General features: G+C 37.9%; 1 protein-coding gene across 4 annotated transcripts in view; it reads right to left on the bottom strand.

Annotated features, from left to right (window-relative positions):
- The window catches only part of LOC149007843 (mitochondrial-processing peptidase subunit alpha-like), a 47,777-nt gene extending 27,455 nt beyond the window's left edge, over window positions 1-20,322 (bottom strand). For 3 of the 4 annotated variants that reach the window (XM_089165567.1, XM_089165566.1, XM_089165568.1), the window contains exons 1-11: window positions 20,216-20,322; window positions 10,490-10,738; window positions 10,025-10,321; window positions 9,597-9,764; window positions 9,207-9,374; window positions 9,022-9,102; window positions 8,795-8,861; window positions 2,771-2,868; window positions 600-672; window positions 443-513; window positions 293-342 (exon numbers count right to left, since the gene is read on the bottom strand). In XM_089165567.1, coding sequence (XP_089021693.1) covers window positions 293-342; window positions 443-513; window positions 600-672; window positions 2,771-2,868; window positions 8,795-8,861; window positions 9,022-9,102; window positions 9,207-9,374; window positions 9,597-9,764; window positions 10,025-10,321; window positions 10,490-10,738; window positions 20,216-20,251 — 1,358 coding nt within the window. In that variant the 5' untranslated portion in view covers window positions 20,252-20,322. The remainder of the gene's footprint in view (window positions 1-292; window positions 343-442; window positions 514-599; window positions 673-2,770; window positions 2,869-8,794; window positions 8,862-9,021; window positions 9,103-9,206; window positions 9,375-9,596; window positions 9,765-10,024; window positions 10,322-10,489; window positions 10,739-20,215) is intronic. The other variant, XM_089165569.1, reaches the window with a different exon arrangement.
- Window positions 20,323-20,550: the final 228 nt, after the last annotated feature.

Below are 20,550 nucleotides of genomic sequence, written 5' to 3' on the forward strand. Positions count from 1 at the left end.
GGTCCATGGTGCTTATTTTCTATACAGCAGTCAATACACGTCAATGGGAATGGGAATAGCAAAAGGATAATCTTGTGAAGGATAGTCAGCATAGAAATATCATCATTGAACAGAACAAATTCAAGGAACAAAGAATTTCACATAAGATGAGAATGTCCACCCTCACTCTTCCAGCCCACATGGATGCACAAACAAGCATGTATTTGTGTGGGGGAAAGAGTGATTGCCCCAGAAATCACGAACCTGGGGTTCAAAAAAATGGGGGCTAAGGATTGCATTAATCAGAACTTACAGGCAGCCATAGGTCAGTATTTGTCTTCCAATATCCTCCGTAACAATTGTCTGTACAAGCAGAAAAGGTAAACAGAAAACAAGGAAAAATGACACCCATGCAGAAATGTGAAATCTATAAAATGTTATAAGTATCTGTAATTTCCCTTACTCTAGATTCCAAATTAAACAAAATAGCAGATTTTGTGGAATTTTTGGCTCTTTGAAGTTCCAATTCAGTAACTGAAATTTGAAAAACAAGCAACTATCAGATTTTAAAGAAGCAATCGGTTGAGATAGAATTCAGCATGCTGAACCAAAAATGCTACCTTGTCCAGGAGTAGCAACTGCGATAAGTTCATCAACTGCAACCTCCACCGCTTTCTTCACAAAAGCTGGTTCCTGTATTAGAATTGAGGTAACAGTAAGTAGGTAAAAAGTCCCCAAAAACAAAAACAAAAAAACAAAAAAACAAAAAAACAAAAAACAAAAAAAAAAAAATCAAAACAAATAGAAATTTGATTCCCTTTCTGGGAACAAGTGGTCTATTTTGTGTGTCCCATATCTCAGATTCTCAGGATTGTCAGGTGTTGACCTAGACGGCTTCCAAGGCGACCAGGCTCTTAAACCGCTAGCCTCATTGCACATAGAGAAGATGAATGTAATCCTACCTAATCTGCTGTAGCCTGTAGCAGTACCATACCAACAAGTAATGATGTCTTATTTTCTAATAAAAGCATCATGCATTACCATGGACTATGTGGTATTGTTTTATCACTCACTCACATGATTATCCATTCTGATGGTTTTAACGATGCAAGTAGACATATGATATGTTAGACACTTAGAGGTTTGCATTATATTTGCACCCCCCCCCCCAACTTGTGTCGCAGAACTTCCCTTGGGGACTATTTCTTTTAGAAATTGTTCCAGGTTAAACTCCAACACTAGAGAAGTATCATTGGCTAGTGTAGGAGGTAGAGGCACACGTGTGCATGTGATGACTATGCTTATGGGCACTAGAGACTTAGTAACTACAGTTCTCATTATTTGCTTAAATCATATCTGCTAGTAACTCATTTAGTTGGACGCCATGTAATAGTGCTTTGGATGTAATAAGACAATAGATAATGCTCTGATATTAGTTGTGAAAACCTTAATTGTTATTAATTTAATTTCTTTCTGTTGCTAATGATTCATAAATTCTCTTCATGCCATTGATGTTGATATCTACAGTGTAGATGTGAGGTTGGCCCATATCTAGTAACAGTGCTTTGGATGTAATAAGACAATAGATAATGCTCTGATATTAGTAATTTAGTTGTGAAAACCTTAATTGTTATTAATATAATTTAATTTCTTTCTGTTGCTAATGATTCATAAATTCTCTTTATGCCATTTATGTTGAGATCTATGGTGTAGATGTGAGGTTGGCCCATACCTATGCAATCTTGCATTGTGTGGGCGCCAGTGTAGCATAATAATTGCCTTGAACCTGGTAGTTCGGGTGGGTGTGACAATTTAAACCCTAATATGAAGTGACTTAATTCAGATTGGAGGAAACAAAAAAGAGACAGTGGCACCTAAAATGACCTCAGGAGAAGTGAGAAAGATGCATAAGTTAGGCCTTGTACCAACTACCAAGTATCAACTCGAATAGAGCTGGTTGAGGGCATTCAATTTAACCATCCACATTTAGTTGGGATATGGCTGAGTTGTTCCTCACATGAGTTCCCAATCATGCTAGTAATATGCACACGGATCAATCTTTGGTCTCCTTTCTTTGATAATCTGTAATAAAAGTCATTTTTATTAATATTGGACACTTCCAACAGATCTATGGCCTTCACAGAGTCCTTTCTGTCCAAAACTTAACTATTTTACAAAATTACAGAAATTTCAGAAATAAATACAAGGTTTTGGCAAAAATTTTGGATTACTGAAGAATTTTATTTTCAGACTTGACCAGAACATTTTAGTTTCAGGTGCGACTGAAACTTAAACCTCAGACCTGACCCTGCACCAGCCTTAGTTTAGGGAAAAGATAATGAAATCCCTTGAACCATGCCTTGCACCCAGACTTGTTTTAGTTTAGGGGAAGATAACAAAATCCGTTATACCTCAGTTGGAAGATCCCAACCCACTAGATTTCAGAAGAAGACAATATTATGAACTAACGGAACAGCCCCAGATAGAATGAAATTGCAAAGCATGAATTGTGTGGCAAGCCCAATGGTTGGGAGTAAGGGTATATTGGTTTGAGTTGTTGAGCATTCCCCCGAGAACAAACATTGTATCCAAAGGGGGAGAACACTATTTATATTAGAAATGATATAACATAAAGTGAATGTTTTCTATTGAAAGGGCTCAAACAAACCAATGATACTCATTGAAAGAGATGCAACATGGAACAATAGTTGCCTAAATCAAGTATTCACATTAATGAAATAGGAATAAATTGACACAACATGCAAACAGAAAGGGCACCGAAAGATAATACCGTTGTTAAATGAATGCCAAAAAGGCCGCTGTCATTATACACAGAACTAAAAGCCTCGAAGGACTCAACTTCTGGGTATTTATTTAAGACCCGGAGATCTGAACCATCAAGTAAATCAGATTAACATCACATGCTATGCAACATATAAATTCAATATGCACGTATTTGTTTGCATGTGCAAGTCTTTGAGTGTCAATTGTGTGCATGTATGAGAAAAAGTCTAAATAAAAAATAGTTTCTAAACCCAAGAAAAAGAAGAAATAAAAGAAAAGTAAATACAAGATAACATATAACTTAAGGGTACAAAATCTACAACCACTGCCAATACAGTTTGTGGCCCTACGAGCGTATCAGTGTACAGAAGGAAAAAAAATTAAAAGCTTACACAGATAAAGTCAAATGATATTACTCACGCTTGTTTATTTCCTTTGGGAGGGCAGGGAGACAAAGGTTAAGAATTCCTTGCAAAGCACTATGCTGAAGCTTTCCAACTAAATCATTGATCCTACTACCCAAAAAGGCCCTACTCAACCAAAGCCACACCTGGCGCCTACAACGGAGTCAAGTAAAGGGTAAGGTTTCCTTTTTCCTTTTTCACAAATACTGAGAGCTAAGGGGGCATGAGAAAAAAATTAGGTGGCTGAAGTCCTCAGGTACTGTTCCAACATAGTACATGAGGGAGAAACGGGGATGTGCAGGTGGAAGAGACAGGAAAGGATGCCAAGGCAAAGTCCGGTTCTTCAATGTGGAAAGTATGACAAGGGATGTCACCAAACCAGACAATATTGGGCCAGAGAACTAGGAGGCATGGAGTCTTCAGAACCCCAACCTGAGGAAGAGTTAAAGATACCTGAAGGGATGTAAGACAGGTAACCTTTTTCAAGCCAGAGGGAGAGAGACACTGAGACTTGGGTGAGACAATGGAGGCTAGGGTGATGAATGTGTGTGGATGGGTGACGGTTTAGGGACATCAGAGGAGTATACCAAACGAGCCAATGTTGTTAGATAACTCCAAGGAGAAGTCAGCGATCCAGCCAAACGTATACAGAATTCTCATTGGCGATCACAGAGGAAGCAGCTGCAAAGGCTAAGGCACAAAGGAGCGAGGTGCTGACAGGTTGGGGAACTATCCAAAGGAGGTCATGCTTAACAAGATAGTAGCTACATACAATTCATTTCATAATCTGAGGTTGCTCAGCTCAGCCTTATCCCAACTAAATGAGACCACCTACTTCAATCCTTTTGCTCCAGTCAGCTCTATTAAAAGACATGCCCATTACTAGTCGTCAGCTATGCATGTCTTTCCTCACCACCAATGTCCGAAATTTCGCCCCACGTTGGGGTTTCAGTGGTTGGCAAAACCACCAAAACCCCGACAGGTCGGCAACATTTCGCCAACATTTGGGGGGGGGGGGTTGGGTCAAATTTTGGATTGGAGGGTTAACGCTTACCATAGGCATTTCTGTCATATCTTGTGATTCCAATTACAAGAGTCAATCAATCTTCACGTACTATATGCATTTCCATCATATCTTGTGATTCCAATTCCAAGAGTCAATTAATCTTCTCTTACCATATGCACTAGTCATATCTTGTGATTTCAGTTACAAGAGTCAATTAATCGTCAATTAATCTTCTCTGATCATATGTATTTCCATCATACCATGTGATTCCAATTACAAGAGTCAATCAATTTTCTCTTACCCTATGTATTTCCATCATATCTTGTGATTCCAATTACAAGAGTCAATCAATCTTCTTTTACCATATGCATTTCCATCATATTTTTGGATTCAATTGCAAGAGTCAATCAACCTTACCTAATGCATTTCAATCATATCTTTGGTTTCTAATTATCTTGCCAAGTATGCTCCCATCTACAATTGATTGGCTCCTATAATTGGAAACCAAAGATGGAAAACACTAAAAAATAAACCGAAATTTGCCCAAAAATGGGCAAAATTCACTGAAAAATCGATTATAAAGGGTGAGAAATTGCTGAATTTATCACGATAATTTGAGAAACTGGTGATATTTCAACCTTTCGGCTATATATCGCCGATTTGTCACAAAAATAGTTTCGCCTACCCATTTCGTTTCTCCACCAAGCAACATGGCGCCAAAACTTTGTACCATGTTCAGCACTTCTCCTAGAGTCATTTTAGGCCCATCTAACAGAGAAGGTTCAACTAAGAACACTCTAGAGTGGGATTAGTACTATGTTGCAGTAGAACACCAAACACCTAATTGACTGAAAAACAAATAAAAGCAGATAAATGATAGAAGGGGGTCAGGAGGGGCTGGCTAACTAGTAATAGCATTGGGGCCTGTCACGAATAACTGCCTCAGCTGTTGAAAATTTAATCTAGGGTATCCAAGCCTGGGCATCTCAACCTTCTCAGCCTTTTCTAGGACAATCATTGTCAAACATCGACATTACTTCATTCATTCAATTGTGTGGAACCCACTACTATAGACTCAAGGCTTGAGCAAAATTAGAAACAATATGAACAGGAAATATCCAGAAGAGCTAAGACTTGAGTTAATTGAAGATAACTATAATAGAGTCTCTAACTCAAATAAGCACCTAAAATACAAACTCTAATTTAGAGATATAACTAACAAAATAGAAAAAGATCTAGGCCAAAGTAGAAACTAAGGCCCTCTTTGGTACAGTTCAAATTTATGATTATTTGACTTGTAAAAATAAATAGATGTATTTGGTATGATTTATGACTCCCGTTTCTCATTAAATAAATCGAATTTAAACATAAATTCATGAATAGATCAAGGGTTGTTTATGATTTATCACCATAAACTGTTAAATTTTGTTTATGTGGGAACCATTAACGAACATGAGCAGAATTACAAATTAAGTAGGAGTAAAATGGTAAGATTAAAAAAAATTAGAACAAAACCTGGCTTTTCACTCTCTCAACCTCCACCTTGCTCCCACCTCCACTTTAATAATATCTTAGGCTCAAACCAAAAGCAGACCATATATATATATATATGGGCAAAGCAAAGGCAACCCAAAACCAAATTGATGATACATAATATATTATTCACCCAACTGTACCAACCTATTTCTTGTTACATAATATATTACGTTCAGCAGTAACCAACCGATAATTGTTTATCAATCATAACAAATTACTATAATTGGCTATTCATAAATAGGTCATGGACATAAATATAAATTATACCTAAATTAATAGCAATCATAACAAATTACTATAATTGGCTATTCATAAATAGGTCATGGACATAAATATAAATTATACCTAAATTAATAGAAGCTTCAAATAGAATATTCCAACAGTATCCAGCATCTAATCTTCACATATCAGCTCCCATATCACTATTCACATGAGCCGTAACTCAGATACTGTTCATGCGCACAAGAATTTATTTTTTTTTTTAATTTCACCTTGATCCCTTCTCTTCTTCATGCGTTCACTAGGTGGGGGCTTGTTCTTGTGGGTACACATGGATATCTTATATCACTACCTCTAGCTCTTTTAGCTCCTTCAATCTAAATCAAATAACCCCTCATGAAAGACCATTCAAAGGGCACCATTGTGCATGTTATCCCACTTTAAATCATGGTAGAAGATCTCCCTCTCAAACAAGATCTTGACCGAGATGGTGAGATCTCGGTCGAGACATACCATTTTTTTTTTCCAACTCAGTGGCCCATCTCAGTGGGTTTTAGGGTACCGATTGGGCTTAAACTTGGTATTTAACCTATTTAAGGCCTTCTTTGAACACATTGGTGGCCTTGGATTGTGAAAAAACAACCCTAAGTATGATTTCTAAGTCTACTCATAGTGTGAAACCGAAATACTATAAGATTAGGGGAGGGAAAAGTTATATAACATGTAATAAAGAACTTTGAAGGCATATAAATGAAAAGCAAGCATATCACATACATCAAATAACTTAAATGTCATCATAATTCCATCCATATAAGCATCACAATCTCGACTTTCAAGAATAGAATGATAAAATTATACAATCATTAGAAGTTTTGTATAAGTCATTAACATATAAGTTCATAAGACAAGCAGAGAATGATTAATTTTCCTTTGATGTTATAGATGTGCTAAAAGTAGTTGTAAGTGAAAATCCAACTGAAATCCGCAAAAAAATGGGGCAAAATTGAGAGTTCCAAGGAGATATGGCGAGATTTAGGGCAAGCTATGGCAAGATGTAGCGAGATATGGCAAGATATAGCAAGATGTAGCAAGATGTGGCAACATATGGCTAGATCTCGAGTGAGATATCCCATTTCACAGAACTCAATCTGTATCTCATCTCAATTTATGAAAAAATCGAGATATCTCAGGAGATCTCCCACCATGGCTTCAAATGACTTTTTCACAATTTATCATGCATTGGAGCTACTCCTATATTAGTCATTGACTTTATTTATCTTTTATAGCTTTACAACTTACCCACCTCAACATCATATTTCAGCTACATTGAGTTTGTTTATACCTAGCACCACACAATATTGTTGGTGGTCAATTGTATAATTGTCCTATAAAACTTTCCTCTAAGCTTCAAGGGAACATGTCAATTAGACAACACTCCAGACGCATCTCTACACTTCATCCACCCTATTCTAATTCTTTGTGCAACATCCTATGTTTCTTTTATTAAAATAAGCCTTGGGTTGGGTTATATAGGTGTTGGGATCATCAGGCATTTCATCCCATTTCATCCCGTAGGGTTACTTGGTAATCAATCAATTTAATCTGCATAAATTATGGCTGAAAAAAAAAAAAGGAAAAAGGGATTTACTTCATTGGTTAAGAATACTGTTTTAAGTCTTTTTCTTCATTATTTTGGTTTCCTTGTCTGTTTATTTTGCCCAATGATCTGGATTGTGTAAAGCATTCTCTTTTAGTGTTTTCAGTCTGTTTTTGGGTCCTCTATGTAAGTTTACAAGGGGCTACAACCTTTTACATATGTTAAATTAGTGAGATTGAAAGGGAGTGTCTTTTTTCTTTTTTTCTTCTGTTTTTTTTTTTTTTTTGGCCCCTGGGGGTTCTAAATAACTTTCTACTTCGCTCTGTGAAAATGTGTATTGAGATGCCACTGATGAGAGACTCAAGTCTTAGAAAGGATACTCCTTCCTTCTCTTTTATTTTCCTGTGCCGAAAGTGAACCAACCAAAGTATTTACTGCTGCTGGACCTAAAGTTTCAAACCTTCTTGTAGATTGTTTATCACTCGTCAGTTGTGACAGATTTACATTAGTTATTCTCCTATATATTTTAAAACCTGTAGGAATATCTACAATTCCAAATAAGGAGGCTCAAATATTTTCCCCTGGTTTTGGGTGGATTGGGTTATTCAAGACAATTGACCTACACCCAATCCCAAACTCCAGCAGAGGTTCATCCCATGCCCCCCCCCCCCCCAAAAAAAAAAAAAACTTCTCCGTACACAAACTGAAAAAACTTGGACAGGTTCAGGTGGAAAGTCAGGCAAATATATCCAAGTACCGCCACTAGTTCCTATAACTAGGCAGGATAATAAATAATGGTGTACTAAATCTTCAAACCCAGATTTCTTGCCTCTAGGGCTATGATCTGTGAACAGATGCTACTGCTTTTAAAAAGAGAGGAATAGAAAACCATCCATATCCAATTGGTTGGATAAGGCTAGGAAAGTTGAGAGAAATTCTTGGACCTTAAGAGTGTTATTACAGTCTGAGGACTGTTATGCTTTCCTATCAGTCAATTGCTTTTGAAATGCCAAATAAGAATATTAATAACAATGTTTTGATTGTTAAGCTGGACTTGGAACATGTAAATCCATGGTCAAATATGTGATTAATTTTAGTTCAGCAATCAAGAAAGTGAAAAATGCACAACTAAAATATTCGCAGAAAGCACTAGCATCGCCATTTGTACATGCAGCATAGAGGATAAACTGACAATGAATTGGGGGGGGGGGGGGGGGGGGGAGCCTCCTTCAATAAAGTATTTTGAGCATCACTATGTCAACAACTCACATAATCGAGACTGCGTCCCTTTCCCCGGGCCACCATGAGAAAATGAACCACCACCACCCATAAGACTCTGTCACAGAACCAGTGGTAAGAACCCTCAAAGCCAGACAGAGAACAAGAGAAATAAACAAGAATCTCAAAAAAGAGACTTTTGTGTTTCAAAGCCAATAAAAGAAAAAGAGAGAGAGAGAGCAAGAAAGAGAGAAGAATATGCTAAGAAAATAGAGGACCTGCAAAACAGTTAAGGCTGTTGCGTCTTTATCTTGACGCCAACCTCCTGGAACTTCAAAAGCCAATGCAACGTGAGTTATCTGTACAAGATCAATAACCAGTCAATAAATAAAGCAACAAAACATTGAACTAATCACCAGGTAAGATCGAGTATAAATAGAAAGCAACACAAACCCAAATTTACCCCTGAGTTTACTTTATGCCTGAGTTCTCCACCAACATATTCTGTTTTTGGAACTGCTTTTGGATGACCACTCTTTATGTCATTCAACATAGGTTCCGCAATAGCCAATAATTGTTCATGATCTACCCCATATGCTGCCAAAACCATGCGCTCAGCAGTGTAATTTTCCTGTTTATTTGTTGTGTTAGTAAATATTTGACAAGCTCAATAAACTATGCATTTACTGTAAATTTAAGTCCACAAATTTTGTGATCTTGCGTTCAGATAAATGCCAATCTCATGTTACTCAATTCAGGGAAGCTCAACAAGTTGTTCACTTTTTGTACCCGTACTTATTTTGTATACTTGCATTCAAAATAACAGCTAAAATGAAGGCCAAACAGAACTAACATTGTAGAACTTTTGAATCGCAGATCTGTCTATTTTCTTGAACATTAACTCAGGGGACATAACTGGATTTGCCAATGCACCCGAATAACCAGTACCATGAAGAGTTTCCAAGAGTAACTGTTGAGGATTGTTAGCCATTAACTCAATTTCTGCTTTGCCTTTAGCAACCTGCATCATCAATACCTCCATATCTTAGAACAACGAACGGGGCAAAATTAAGAACTGGAATAGCATGTTTTAGTCATAGCATTCCACAAAAGTGTGCAAATAATAATAGCATAATGATTCGCTGAGGCCACAGAAAAGTGTCAGAAAATGACAACCGGTGATTACATCATTATCCAGTCCTACATGGTTTCAAGTCGACCACAAGTTTTTCCTACAATAAAGGATAATCATGAATAATATATACTCAAAAGCACCAATACCTGCTCTTTGAGCTCACTGCGAAGAAACAGAGGGTTTCTAATGCAGTCAACTAGTAATTCAACTGCCTCTGGGAGGTAGGTCTTTATTGTGTTGTAAGAGTAGCTCATCCGTTCCCTTGAGGCAGATGCACTAACATTGGATCCAGTTGCTTCAATTTCATGCACAATGCGACTCTGACTGCGATTTTCTGTGCTTTTGAAAGCCATTCGTTCCAGTAGATAAGTAACACCTTGAGATTTCTCATCCTCATATATGGACCCAGAGTCAACAAATAGTCCCAGACAAGCACCAGGGCCCTGTCATCAAAATGATTAATAGTACATCATAAAATGAGCAAAACTTTTAGTTTTGTTAACACATTTTGTTCTTCATATTCCAAATAACAAGCTAAAAGTTTTCAAGTAGATTCTTTTCAACAAGTAGCAACATAAATTTTTGAGAACAGTGGAAAATTTATTCGATACCGGCAAATCCTCAGATGCAATCTTCAGACCATTTGAAAGCTCAGTGATCCTAGTAGGGAATCTCTCCGAATAGTGCGGAAGACAGGGAGGAAGCCTCTGTTCAGGAAGAGAATTTACAAGTGGAGGAAAACGTTCAGCATAACTGCCCTTAATCCACGAAGATGAGTAACCAGGCAGAACTTCTTGAAGTTGGTTACATGCAACCCAGTCAGCTATATATCTGTTGTGGAAAATTCTAGTTTCACGAAGCTACAAAGATATTTTCCAAAGAAAAAAAAATTAGTTTTAACATGAAATAAAACTGTTACATGTAATATGAAATTGTCAAGAGGTTCGACCAAGACAGCTAAACACAACATTAGACAAGACAAGAAGGAGAGACAGGGAGGGGGGAGAGAGATAGAGAAGAGGAAAATAAGACTATTACTCAAATAAAAGTTTACAATCTGCATTGTAAAACTATAGAACCATGGAAGCACTCTACAAACCATGATCATGAGTTCGCAACAAACTCTATTCCCAGAAAATTTGTGATAGCAGAGACATACACACATGATGTTAGACATTTTAAAGTTATAAATGAATCTTAAGAGCTGACCTTTTTTTTTTTTTTTTTTTTTTTTTGTGGAAATAAAAATTGTCATATATTTCTACATTCATCATTTATGGAACTCATAAAACTGCTAATATATCATGCTCTAACGTGTGAAAGAAACCATAAGCAAGATTAACATTTTGCTTCAATCATTAGGTGATAAGGAAATGCATGGAATTGCACTATTAATGCAAGAGTCAACCTTGTAATTTATGGCACAAGACTGAATGCGATGAAGAGAAAGAAAGAAGAGGAGTTGCAGAAAAACAGAGAGAAGAAGAATAAAGACTGAGAGAAGCCTCTATAGACTCAAACCAAACATCTCTAATATTTATAATATAGGAGCAGACTCGCAATCGAACTCAAAAAACAGAGAAGGAAGAATCCAATATGGACTCTAAGACTAAAGATCTCAGCTCAAAGTTTAGTGCCTGGCGCTAAATCTCGAATCTATTTTATGTTGCCCAAAATGCCCTCCAACATTCCCCCTCATGCTAAAGAATAAAATCAAACATTCCCAACTTGTTACAAATATACCTCACTCTTTCTGCCCACAAATATCTTATAAATAAGTCAGCCAGTTGTTCTCCAGTTTGCATATGATGCGAAGAGATCAGTCCCTGTTGAAGCTTCTCTCAAACAAAAGCAATCAAATTCTATATGCTTTGTACACTCGTGAAAGACAGGATTCAATGCTATGTGAATTGTTGTCTGATTGTCACACCACAGAGACATAGGAGACTCATGACTAAAGCCAAGCTCACCCAAGAGCAGTTTGATCCACATTAGTTCACAAGTGACAAATGAAATGGCCCGGTACTTTGATTATGCACTAGATCGAGCGACTTTGTTTGCTTCTTACTTTTCCAAGACACAAGATTTCCTCCAACAAAGGTACAATAGCCTGTAGTAGACTTTCTATCACTTGGTGCAGCAGCCGAATCTACATGAGAAAATCCTTTCAATTCTCCTATGACCATGATCTGTATAGAGGAGCCCATGTGCAGGAGCTTTCTTAAGATATCTCATTATGTGCACAACTACATCCCAGTGAGTGTTACGAGGGCTAGATATAAACTAACTCACAACACTAATTGGAAAAGCAATGTCAAGTCGAGTCACAACCAAATAGTTTAACTTTCCAACCAACCTTCAATACTTCTCTGGATCTTCAAGGGCATCACCATATTCATGCACAAGTTTTCTATTTGGATCCATCAGAGTATCCAAAAGCTTTGACCCAAACATACCCATTATTAGGTAGTAAGTCAACCACATACTTTCTTTAGAATAAAACAATTCCCTTCTTAGACTGGGCCACATTTATCCCCAAGAAATACTTAAGTTCTCCCAAATCTTTGGTCCGAAATTGTTTCTGTAGGTAAGTCTTCAATGCATCAATACCAGCTGAATCATCTCCACGAATGATTATATCATCCAGCTACAAAACTAAGAATATCCTACCTGTACCAAGATTGACGGTTAACACAAAGTGATCACTCTCACATCAAGGCAAACCAAATGGTGTCACAACTGAAGTAAACCAGCCAAATAGTGCACGTGGGGACTATTTTTGTCCATATAATGATTTCTTCAAACAACATACCAAACCATTCTACCCTTGAGCAACAAACCCTAGAGATTGCTCCGTATAGACTTCTTCATGAAGATCCTCATTAAGGAAAGCATTCTTCACATCCAGTTGGAACTAGGGCCAATTATATGTAGCAGCTAAAGAGATCAAGATTCGAATAGAAGTAAGCTTTGTAATGGGAGAAAAAATATCCAAATAATCCAGACCATATACTTGAGCATATCCTTTTACGAACAAGTCTAGCTTTTAATTTAGCAAGTGTACCATCAGGATTTGCTTTCACTGCAAACACCCAACGACATCCTATAGCATTTTTTCCCGGAGGTTGAAGAACAAAGTGACGAAATAGGAATTGAAGTGTTCTATTCTTGTATGTATTATTCAGAACTTTACAATCAATATATACACACTCTATCTATGAATAAAAATATCCTACCTGAATTATAATTAAATCTCCTAGATAATTTATAAATCTCCTGTGTTATATAATCTCCTTATTTTTTTTATCTTCTCTTGTTTCTTTTTTGATTGATTCTTTTTCCCTCCCTGTGTTTGGCTTCTCTTCTTTTTTTTTCTCTTCCTTTTTCTCTTCTTTTTCTCTTCCCTTCCCTCTTTTTTTTCTTTTTTTGGTTTTTTTTTTTTTTGTTTGTTGTCCTCTTTGTCCCCCTTCTTTGTCTTTGTTTTGTTTCCTTTCCTTTTTTCTTTCTTTTTTTGTCTTGTGTTGCCGTTTCTTGTTGCCTTTCTTCCTCTTTTTTGCTTCTGTTCTTCCTTTTTCCTTCTTGGCCTCTCCCGTCCCTTTTTTTGTCCGTGCTTCTTTTCCTTTGTTGTTTTTGTTCCTCTTCTTTGCCTTGTGTGTTTTCTTCCTCTGTCTTTGTCTCTCTCGTCCCCCTCTTCTTGTTCCGTTTCTTTGGGATCTTTGGTTTTGTTTCGTTTCCTCTTTCTTTGGGTCTTATCTTTTGTTGGTTGCTTGTTGGTGCTTCTGCCGGTTTTTTTTCCTGCCTTGATCTCTTCCTTGCGTTTCTTTTTTTCTCTTTTTCTTCATTTCTGTCCTTTTGTCTCCTCCGTGTTGCTCCCGTTGGTGCTTTCTTTGGTCTCCTTGCTTTGTTGTCCCTCTTCTCTTTGTTCTCCTCTTTTTCCTTGCCTTTTTTCTTGCTCTTTTCTTCTTCCGTGGCCTCCTGTTTTCTTCCTTTGTTCCCTGCGTCTTTTTCTCCTGTGGTCCCCCTTTTGCCGCCGGTGTGTTTTTCTTTTTGTGACTTTTCGTGTTCCTTTTGGGTGTCCTTTGCTCCCCTTGTTTGTCTTTCTGTCCTCTTCTCTTCTGTTCCTTTGCCCCCGTTTCTTCCCTTTTCCTTCGTTCCGTTCCATTTCTTTTTGCTTCCTCTCCCTTCTGCTTGTTCCCTCCTTTTGGTGCCTCGGTGTTTTGGTGCTGGTGTTTCTTCGGGCTCTTGGTGGTGTTTGCTTGGGGGTCTGGTTTCTTTCTTCTCTTCCTTTCCCTGGTGGTCTTTCTTCTTCTGTGGCCTCGTTCTTTGTGTGGGTTTCTTTGTCCTCTTTCTTTTTGTTTTGACTTGGTTCGCGTTCTTCTTCCTGCCCTTTCCTTTCTCTCTTGTCTTCGGTTGTTCTTTGGTCGCCTTTGTTGTTGTTCTCGTGCTGTGGTTTTGGGGTGGTTTTGGGTGCCTCTTCTTTCTTCTTTCTTCCTTTTGTGTTCCCCGTGTGTGTCTTTGTTCTGGTGCTCTGCTCCTTTTTGGGGTTGCCTTTGCCTTTTGTGGGGTTCCTTTCTTTGTGCTCTGGTCTTTTCCCTGTGGTCCTGTTGCTGGCCCCTTCGTTTTTTCGTTTGTGTTTGTCGGCTCCTTGGACTCTTGTCCTGCTCTCGGTGCGTTTTGGTGGTTCTGTGGGCTCTTCCCTCTTGGCTTTGTTGTGGCTCTTTCTCGTGGCTTTTTCCTTCACTCTCCGTTTTGTTGTGGGGTTCCCGTGCTCTGTTAATTCCCTCCCTTTGAAAGAATGGAGTTAGAATTTGATTGAAATAGTCTCGGCATTATCGATCTAAATCTTTTTATACTAACTCCAAATTGGTTTTTAACCATGGAATGGAAGTTGGGAAGAACACAACTAACATCGGTTTGTTTTTAGTAGAAAAATCCATGAGACATGAGTGCAATCATCAATGAATGACACGAACCACCTAGCCCCGACACATTAGGAACTCTAGAAGGACCCCAAATATCACTATGAATGAGATAAAAGGGGATGGAATCTTTTCTTGCTTAAAGGAAGTGGTACACGCTTGTGTTTAGCAAGCTCACACACATCACAATGAAACTCATCAACATGTATGCCTTGAAACAAAGAAGGAAACAAAAGACCGATTACCCTAAAGGAAGGATGTCCAAGTCCGTGATGGTAAAGCTAGATTTTTCTTTATTGGTTTGAGAAGGACTACCATTAGTAGCTGTGATTGGCTTGGTGCCTCAAGATAGTAGAGTCCATCCCTTTCTCAGCATGTCCAATCGTCCTCCCCAAATCCTTGTCCCGAAATACACAATGACTATGGTGAAAGACTACATTACAATGTAAATCTTCGTGAGTTTCTTCACGAGCGAGATTTGTAGATAGTCTAGGAACATGTAGGACATTTTTCAAGGTGAGGGAGGAGTTGAGCTCAATATTTCCGGTTCCACCACGGTTAACGAGCCATCAGCGTAGCTATCTTCTTACTACTTGGACGGGGAGAATATGTGGTGAAAGATTTGGTGAGTGTGTCTGTGGTCGGTTGCACCGAATCTATGATCCGGGGGCTTGAAAGAGAATTACTAAAGACATTTAATCCAATAGAAGTGGAAACTCACCGAATATGCCAAAGAACATGTACCTGGTTTTTGTTAAGGTTGCTCAAAGAGTTTTTATCGTTCATGTCCTCCCGATTAAGGCTAGCAACCTCTTTATTAGTGGCTTCGGTTGCTATGCGGATGTAACATGCGCCGACCATTATTTCCGATTGCTCTCCTTTGTGCCCCCACTCGGCTAGGAGGTTTACCATGAAGTTTCCGATCTTTCCCGTGTGTGCGGCTTTCTTGCAATAGGTACACCATGTTGTCTCGTTTTGCTGTTTGGATTGCCCGTTTTCCACTTTCGCGCAAATGCCTTGTCGGTTGTGGGAGTTGAATGCTCTCCTCCTGAGATACCATTGCGAACTATCAACACTTGAGGCTCTAACATCGTCCTCTTGCCTCTTCCCCTCGAACCAATGCTACAACTTCATTGAAACACGGCACATCCGGTTTTCCAAGAATCGAACCCTTATTTGGTCAAACTCGGATTTAACCCAACCAAAAATCATAGACTCTATCTTGCTCATATCCTTTACTCCGCATCCTCGGCACTTCGTCTTGATGACTCGCTAATGATCCAACTCTTGCCACAAAGCTTTCATCCGGTTGGCATATTCCGATCGTTTTATTTCCTTGTTTGGCGCTCGTTTTAACCTTGACCTCATGACTTGGGCCGCATCTCTCGCCTTAGAATACATCCTTGGATAGCCTCCCGTGTCTTTGGCGTTGCCAGAACATGCATGTATCGATTTGATCATAGAATTCCACATCCATGCCATAATCATGATCTTCTTCGTCCCATGCTTCTATTTTGGATCTCCTGGTTTCGCCATCTCCAATCGGGTGGCTCATCTTTCCTTTGCCCTTCGAATGGTCCGTGGTTGTGACCATTTTAAATAATTTCTTCCATCGAGCCCGGCGATTGATATTCGCATTCTCCTTCCGATTTTTTTGTCCGATCAATGCGTCCGTACCTCTCTTGGTTCCGCATACTCTTTGTAGGTGCTTAAAATAGTTGTGCAGTCCAAGATGCGCACGACAAGACGGAGAAGAAAATATGTTTTTCGGTAGGAAAAAAAGCGCGATAAAGATGGCGATAAGACCAAGGAGATATCTTGGTGCGAACACCGGTTAGGCATGGGCTTGGCTGACCATCCCGTTGGTTGGCTCGTGCCTGCGATAGGATTGGTGTTTTATTCTTGTTGTATTATTCACTTTCATCTATATCACCCTATCTATGAAATAGGAAAATATCCTACCTAGATTACAATAAATGAGAATCTACCTAGATGGATTACATAAATGAGAATCTACCTAAAATGAATACTGTCTTGTAATAGATATTACATCTCTACTTGTTAAGATACTTATATTATGATATGTTCGTTTCCCACAGCCCAAGTATGATTTTCCTCTAGGGATATCTATCTATTAATGGATCAAAGCCTCCACTACATTCAGTCAGGTCTGTCAAATCAGAATACAGTTTTATTAGAAATGGAGTTTCGAACTACGAAAAGCTAGGTTGGGGTTTTCAAAAAGTGTTAATAATTACTATGAGAAAAAGTCAAAATTGAAACTGACAGTGACACATATGAAGTGAATTTCCTTCCTTGCTTACAATCGAACTCAAAAAACAGAGAAGAGTCCAATATGGACTCTAAAACTAAAGATCTCGAGTCGATTTTCTGTTACCCAAAATGCCCTCCAACAAACCTCAGACAAGTGGAAACCAGGGGGAGATCGATTGCAGCAGGTCAACACAGAAGAAAGGGGATACGTGTAGTGATGTAGCCTCACTGGGGATGAGGACCAAAACCAAGGATCCTTGATGACAGGCAAGTTAGGGTTCACAAAACTCTGTGGTTCGGGGATTATAGGCTGTTTAAGGTTTTTAGGATTTGTAGGAGGGGTATACTAGGTTCAGCTAGGGTTTATGGGCTTAGGGTTGTTGAAACACAAACCTGAACCTTGTTGTTTTAGTTTCAGATTCAAGTTCCAGAGGTTCTAGGGCTCTGGAAAGTTAGGATTTATAGGGGAGGTTAGGGCCGGTACTAGGAGTTGAGTGCTGGGGGGAGTGAGAGGGTGGTGATTTTGAAATGGGAGGGAATTCGGTGGTGGCAATTGAGAGTTATAGAGGGTTTTGGGGAGGAAGAAGGAAGGCCGGATGGTGTCGGAGGGGAAAAGACGAGGGAAGGCTATAGATGATGGTTTACCAGTTGATGGACTTGTAGATGAAGATTGATTGGAATGCAACGCACAAAGCTGTCCCAGGAATTCTCTAACACTTGAAAACCTTTGAGTTCTACTTGATCCCTTGATCTCTAATGTAACTCTTGTTAAATAATTTTATTCATCACAATTGATTTGTTACAAGCATTAGGTTGTATGTTTATAGTCTTTATTAGACAACTCCCAACAGTACTCAACTTTTGAAACATAAACTAAAAAGGAATTCTATTTACAATAGGACTTCTACTTATCTTCACCTAGGCTGATTCAGATGACAAACTAAAAATAGAACTAGACTCCTACCAAATTCTGAATTCAGCTAGACCCAGCTGGGCTCGATTAAGACTGCCCAAAATTATAAAATTGTCCGTATTGTCCGATCAAACTCCTATGCTGTTGGGCAGTGTTGCAGGCTGATGAGTAGCAAAAGTTGCAAAACTTGACCAGTGGTTAATACTGATATCAAGCTAATGACATGTTTCCAAGTTCATTGAATTGAAATGGCTAATCCAAAAATAATTTCTATATCAATTCAAATTTACCATTTTATCAATGTTTCTATATATCGCTTCCTTTTCTTTATCTCTATACAACATGTACAAACATAAATAAATACTGAATTTAAAGACAAAAAATTGCAACTTAGATCATATTAACATTGTTTATTAGCAATCAACTGTAAGGAAGTAAAGTATATGTCTATTCCCTGCCCTAGAAAGAAGAAGGATCAAAAATATAAAACTAGAAGACAGCAAAACTAAACAAGCAAGTCATTGAAAGTTTGAAACAACTAAATTAGATAGTCGATTCTCATCATTGTCATGACACACCTAGCGATGTTGACCTTGGTGTGATCTGCTACAGTAGATTCATAAAGAGAAAAGTAGAGCAATAGGAAGAGGGGACACATGAAGATCACATACGAGGAGTGACAGGGAAGAATGCATACATACACACAAGTATGCTAGCTCTCAAACGATAAACTCTATTCACTCAGATCAGTTTTAATTTTCATTCCAATACAAGCCATAAAAGATAAATTATTAAAAAAAAGGGGAAACCCAACTAGTAAATGAAACCTAGTAAACTATAATATATTAATAACAAAACAAGATAAGCTCCTAATATTCTGCTGGACCCATGGGCCAAATTGAACCTGCTCACCTTTGATTGGAAACCCGGTTGCGTTTGGATCCATCCAAGTAGTGTATCTACATCACTTAGTCTCACATTTTGCCTATACTACTCTTTGAAAATATTACCTTAAAAGTGCTACCAAATTAGAGCAATGTTCTTGATCTCCAAAAGATTTACTGGTTAAATTATCTGATTTACATTAAAGTATTTACATAAGGTAGAGCACTAAACTAGCTTTCTAGCAAATGCTAGATTGCTTTTATCAGATTTTTAATGTAGGAGCTATGTTGTGGTCTAACTAAATTTGGTGTGCATGAATTTCATCAAAAATTGCTTGGAATGAAAATAATTATTTAAATATCAAAACAAATGAATATTTTACTCTGCTTTTTGTTTTCCATTTTACCATATTAAAAGTTATGATTTTTTTATTTGAGAAGCCCACCAGCATTTGAAGATTGAAAATTGAAAATTGAAAATTTGACCTTCTATCAAATATCCAAATTTTGTTCTTGAAGGGTATACTTTTGGAATTTCACCTTTTAAACTCTTTTTATTGGATTCTTGGAGGGTTATTTGCTTATTTTTGAATAAAATCTTAAGTTAGCGATAACCAAAAGACGATCAATACCAAATAGGTAGGATACTTAGATGACCCAACATCTACCTGAAAGCCTAGGCAACGCCCTGACAACTATGAACTGAACTCCAACTCCACTCACTGAAGTTTTTTCCCAACTAAAAGGATTCAGCTACTAAAATCTTGATTCACTATTCTATCTATAAAACAAACTAAAAGCTGTTCATGTCTGTCTTGGCATTGATTCTCAGCTCAATTTCAGCCTAACACTTCTTTTTACCTACTTACTTATTCATTTCCATCAGAGCCGCCCTAATTCACCTCAAACTCCTCAGAAAACTCTATTCCAACTTACCATCCATCAGAGCTACCCTAAATCACCTCACATTATTACATTTCTAACTTTCTCGTTTTTAACTTTGCCACTCATCCATCTTATAAATGATTCCTCCACTCTGCTTCATCAATATCTATAACTCCTCTCTACAAAAGTAAGTAGATTGCTTCTTCAGTTCACTGTACTTTACTTCATAAAACATTGAAGCACATGTATGGTATTGATTGAAGCAACCCTAAATTCATGAATTTTCAACTCAACTTTGAACGAATTGAGAATGTGGAACTGTGTACCTCTGGTACTCAAGAAAACCACCAAATGGCAAATAGACTAATACATAAACAAAGAAATAGACGGTAGATAACACAAGTTATCAACTGATCAACTGGTTAGCGAAGAATTAAATTAAAATAAGAATAAAAGATTTACCTTGCGAAGAAGGATTTGATTCGAAGCTCGGAACATTTTCAGAAATGATAAAAGAAGGTTTTGCTTCGGAAGCAGCGAAGAACGAAAAGGTTCGGAAAATGAACATCGAGAAAAATAACGTTACCTGGTCGCGTGCGGCCTGCGGCACCTGCGCCGCATTTTAAAAAAATTTTCTTTTTTTTTTTTTTTTTTTTTTTTGGGCCAACACAATTTTTTTGGGTAAATAGTTGCTTTGAGATTAAATTATGGAAACATACCTTTTTTGTTGACATATGAGAGAGTCAAAATCCTCCAAGAGGACTTTGCTTTTCTCATGGAGTTGGATTCTTTATCCT

This window comes from Hakea prostrata, chromosome 8 (genome assembly GCF_041222555.1).
Source record: "Hakea prostrata isolate BN-2017 chromosome 8, UWA_Hpros_2, whole genome shotgun sequence".
Lineage (NCBI taxonomy): Eukaryota > Viridiplantae > Streptophyta > Magnoliopsida > Proteales > Proteaceae > Hakea > Hakea prostrata.